The sequence below is a fragment of the Vigna radiata genome, chromosome 1 (genome assembly GCF_000741045.1).
Source record: "Vigna radiata var. radiata cultivar VC1973A chromosome 1, Vradiata_ver6, whole genome shotgun sequence".
NCBI lineage: Eukaryota > Viridiplantae > Streptophyta > Magnoliopsida > Fabales > Fabaceae > Vigna > Vigna radiata.
Window position 1 is genome coordinate 8435893 of NC_028351.1, and position 3545 is coordinate 8439437.

At 32.8% G+C, this 3545-nt stretch overlaps 1 protein-coding gene across 1 annotated transcript in view; it reads left to right on the forward strand.

The window, feature by feature from the left end:
- The window catches only part of LOC106775333 (nucleolar protein 10), an 8101-nt gene extending 5527 nt beyond the window's left edge, over positions 1 to 2574 (forward strand). Inside the window, exons 12-15 of the mRNA XM_014662446.2 lie at positions 593 to 685; positions 798 to 980; positions 1439 to 1638; positions 1891 to 2574. Of these exons, the coding sequence (XP_014517932.1) occupies positions 593 to 685; positions 798 to 980; positions 1439 to 1638; positions 1891 to 2230 (816 nt within the window). The 3' untranslated portion in view covers positions 2231 to 2574. The remainder of the gene's footprint in view (positions 1 to 592; positions 686 to 797; positions 981 to 1438; positions 1639 to 1890) is intronic.
- Positions 2575 to 3545: the final 971 nt, after the last annotated feature.

Below are 3545 nucleotides of genomic sequence, written 5' to 3' on the forward strand. Positions count from 1 at the left end.
CATGTTCTGTTTTGGAGAATATCAGATCCTCAGCTTAGTTTGTACTTTCCCTGGTCTCACTCTAATTATATTATATATATTAGATATTTTTATCTTGATGTGGTAGCGGCAGTAATCACCTTAATATTGTGGTTATTTTTCTTAGAAATTGCTGGACTTGGAGTACTTTTGGTTTATGTCCATGGTGTTTTTATTTGAAAGCAGATTTTCACATTTTCAATGGTGTCTCTTCTCGGCCCTTAAATTTGATTTTGGATGGAGAAGTTTGTGACTTGTACTTTGCTATTTCAAGGATATGCATGCAAAAAGGCTATATATCTTTTCTAATTTTTTTCCCTTCATTTTGTGTTTTACTTTTACCGTTTTGGAGAAAAGCTGATCCTCAGCTTAGTTTGTACTTTTCCTGGTATCCCTCTAATTGTTATATATATTTATATACACACACGTGTGTGTGCGCTTGTGTATATATTTAGGTGTATATATACATATATATTAAATATTTTTATATTTGACTAGTTATGGTAAAGGCAATAATCATCTGTATATTGTATTAGCGTTTGTCCTATTACATGATGCATATATTATTTTGTAGGCTAAAGCGCTGGCTGATCCTTTTGAATATGAAGCTTATATTGAACAACAGAAGCGAGAAAAGATAGAAGCTGAGCGTGCCTCACGAATCACGGTAAAACTGATTGTGTCACTGATCATTTTAGTTTTTCTGTTCATACTTTAGGTAGGTAGGAGGATTTAATGATTTTTAATCCATTGCCGTGCCTCAATCATTCTCCTTGCAGGTCAGGAAAAAGTTACCCAAAGTTAATCGGGCCCTAGCTGCTCGCCTCCTAGAGAGTGAAGAAGTGGAAAATGAGAAGAGAGATGGTGATGACGATGAAACTAAAAAGGCCTCCAAGAAAAAGAAAGGTCTTAGCATGCAAGATCTTCAAGATGAACGATTTAAAGCAATATTTACGGATGAGGTACTGTAATATGAAATATGGCAGTTGTTTTAGTCTTTCCAATGATTTCATACTCTCTTCACGGCCCTTCTATTCTATAACTAGTTTCAAGATAGTATCATAGTGGCCACCTTTAAAAGATTGTAACTTTCCACAACCCTGAATGGATTGAATTGAATTTAGCGCCCTCCTTTCTATATTAAAGTTTGGGGTACTGATATATAATTGTTGTACTGGTTTTTCCACCCTAGTTAAGCATATCATTTTAATATTTTCGTGGATGCTCAATGGAGATTTATGCATACAAGAACTTCTAACCACAAATTTCAAACACAATTGCAACATTCAAATATTTGGATGCATATAATGGGAAATTTGAAGGATCCATGCATGTAACTGTTTGTTATGACTTATGACTCTTATTTCTTTATTCGAGACGATTCTCTTTCTTACTGTTATTACTTCTTATGTGGTTTCAGGATTTTGAGATTAAGGATACCTCAGAAGAATATCTGGCTTTACATCCCATGGGTTCTAAGAAGCAAACATCCCTGTTAAATGAACATTTTGAACCTGTCATGTCAGATGATGATCAAAGTCTAAGTGATTCTGATGCATCAACATCATCACATGACGACGAACCTGCAAACGGAGCGAAAGAAAAATCTCGGGTTCCTAGGTCAGAATCTGTTACTAAGTTTTTTTTATGGTTTCTTTTCCTTTGTAGGAGATAGATGGGGTGATCCGTTAGGATATGTGGAGCAATTTAATGATTTTTTTTTTTTTTTTTTTTTTTTTTGTAATCAGCAACATTACTTTATCTGATATTTTATAAGATATAAGCTACATGTGTATGAAATGTGTAGTTATTTTCTTATGTATCTTTTTATTCTTAATTAATTGCTGATATGCTTTTTTACATAAAATGCAGAATGTATGAAATTAAGAATGAGCAGCATGCAGAGGCATTCTGGAGCAAAAAATCACTTGCAGGGGAGGAGTCACTTCCTATGGGAGACAGAGTGGCAGCTCTGAAATATGAACAGCAATCATCTCGTGTTCCAAATGGTATTAAGCAGGGTCCAGGAGGATCACGGGAAATCACATTCACCTCGAGAAGCAAAGCTAAGTATAAGGAAGACGAAGAAGATAAAGAGGTCCCACACAGGAAGAAGAGAGGAGTACAATCCTTGGGGCTCAAGCCCCACAGACCTGTGTTTCGTGGTCAAGGGAGAGGAAAACGAGGGAACGGCAGAAGAGGACGTCGATAACGACCTTAGACACAGTAATTTGATTCTTCTTAGATCTTCTTTCTTTCATTTTTATGGCTCAGTTTTCCATCCATGTAGGTCTTGTGGGTTGAAGGCGCACAGGCTAGTAGCCATGGCTGCAGGGCCACACACTCTTATATGTAATATGTAGCTTAATATCTTTACATTTTTTATCATTTCCCCAATTTTTGGTGTGCCTCTATCAAGATTAATTAGGATAATCTCAAATGTTTAATGTTTAATCATAGGAATAGGAATTTATCTCCCTTTATGTGAGAATGTAACATGCAATCTCAATTTTGTGTTAAGTATTTTCACCCTTTGGGGCTGAAATTTCTCATTTATGTTTTGTTGGTGGGTTTGCTGTAAGTTATGAGTTGCTACTGCTACTGCATGGCTTCATTAATGGTTTTTTGTTCATGGTAAATAGCATGTTATGAAATTCATCCAAACTTGAAAAATAAAAAACTGTGAAGTGATTAATAAATTCTGGAATTGTATTTACTTATTCGATCCATCAATTAATGAAATCAAGCACATATGCTTTTTGAAGTTCTAATCAATTATCAATTGGCTTTGAAATATAAATAAAAATCCAGTGATTCAATTATGTAAATCTATTCTCATCTTATGATATTTGTTTTATCTAACGCTTCTACATCAGATAATCCATATCGTCATCGTGTATGAAAACTCGTTGAGACTAATAACAAACACAATATTATAATTTAATTTTTGTGTAAAAATATTTATATTTTAAAATTATCATAATTTGGTGTTGAAATTTTAGTAAATATAATATTTTAAAATAAAATAATAAAAATGAGAATTATTTTATCAAATATAAAAAAAATAAAAAAGTTATTTATTTAAAATATAAAACATGTGAATCTATTTACAAACAGAAAGAATGTCAGTGTCATCTCATAAAATAAATAAAGTAAATATCTGATTTAAAATGAGAAGAAATGTGAGTGCCATTTTAATGAACTTCAAATAAAGTAATCAGAACTTCTTAATGTTTTAGAATATTGTTTAGATGATTAAGGATGTTGTTCTTTACATATAGAAGGGAAAAGTCAATCCATCTGACTATCTACATTCTTTGAAGGAAAACCCTATCCATTATTAAACAAACTGCTATTTCCAGAAGGTCTGATAAAAACCTCACATAGTGAAAAGATGAATTGATTTTATATGGTTTAGGGAAAACCTTTGTATTTAGAAAAGTTTGGTTGTTAAAAGAAGAATAGCGATGTTATTATGGTATGCTAATCTCACAATTCAAATCAATGAAGGTAGAATTGACAGTTTG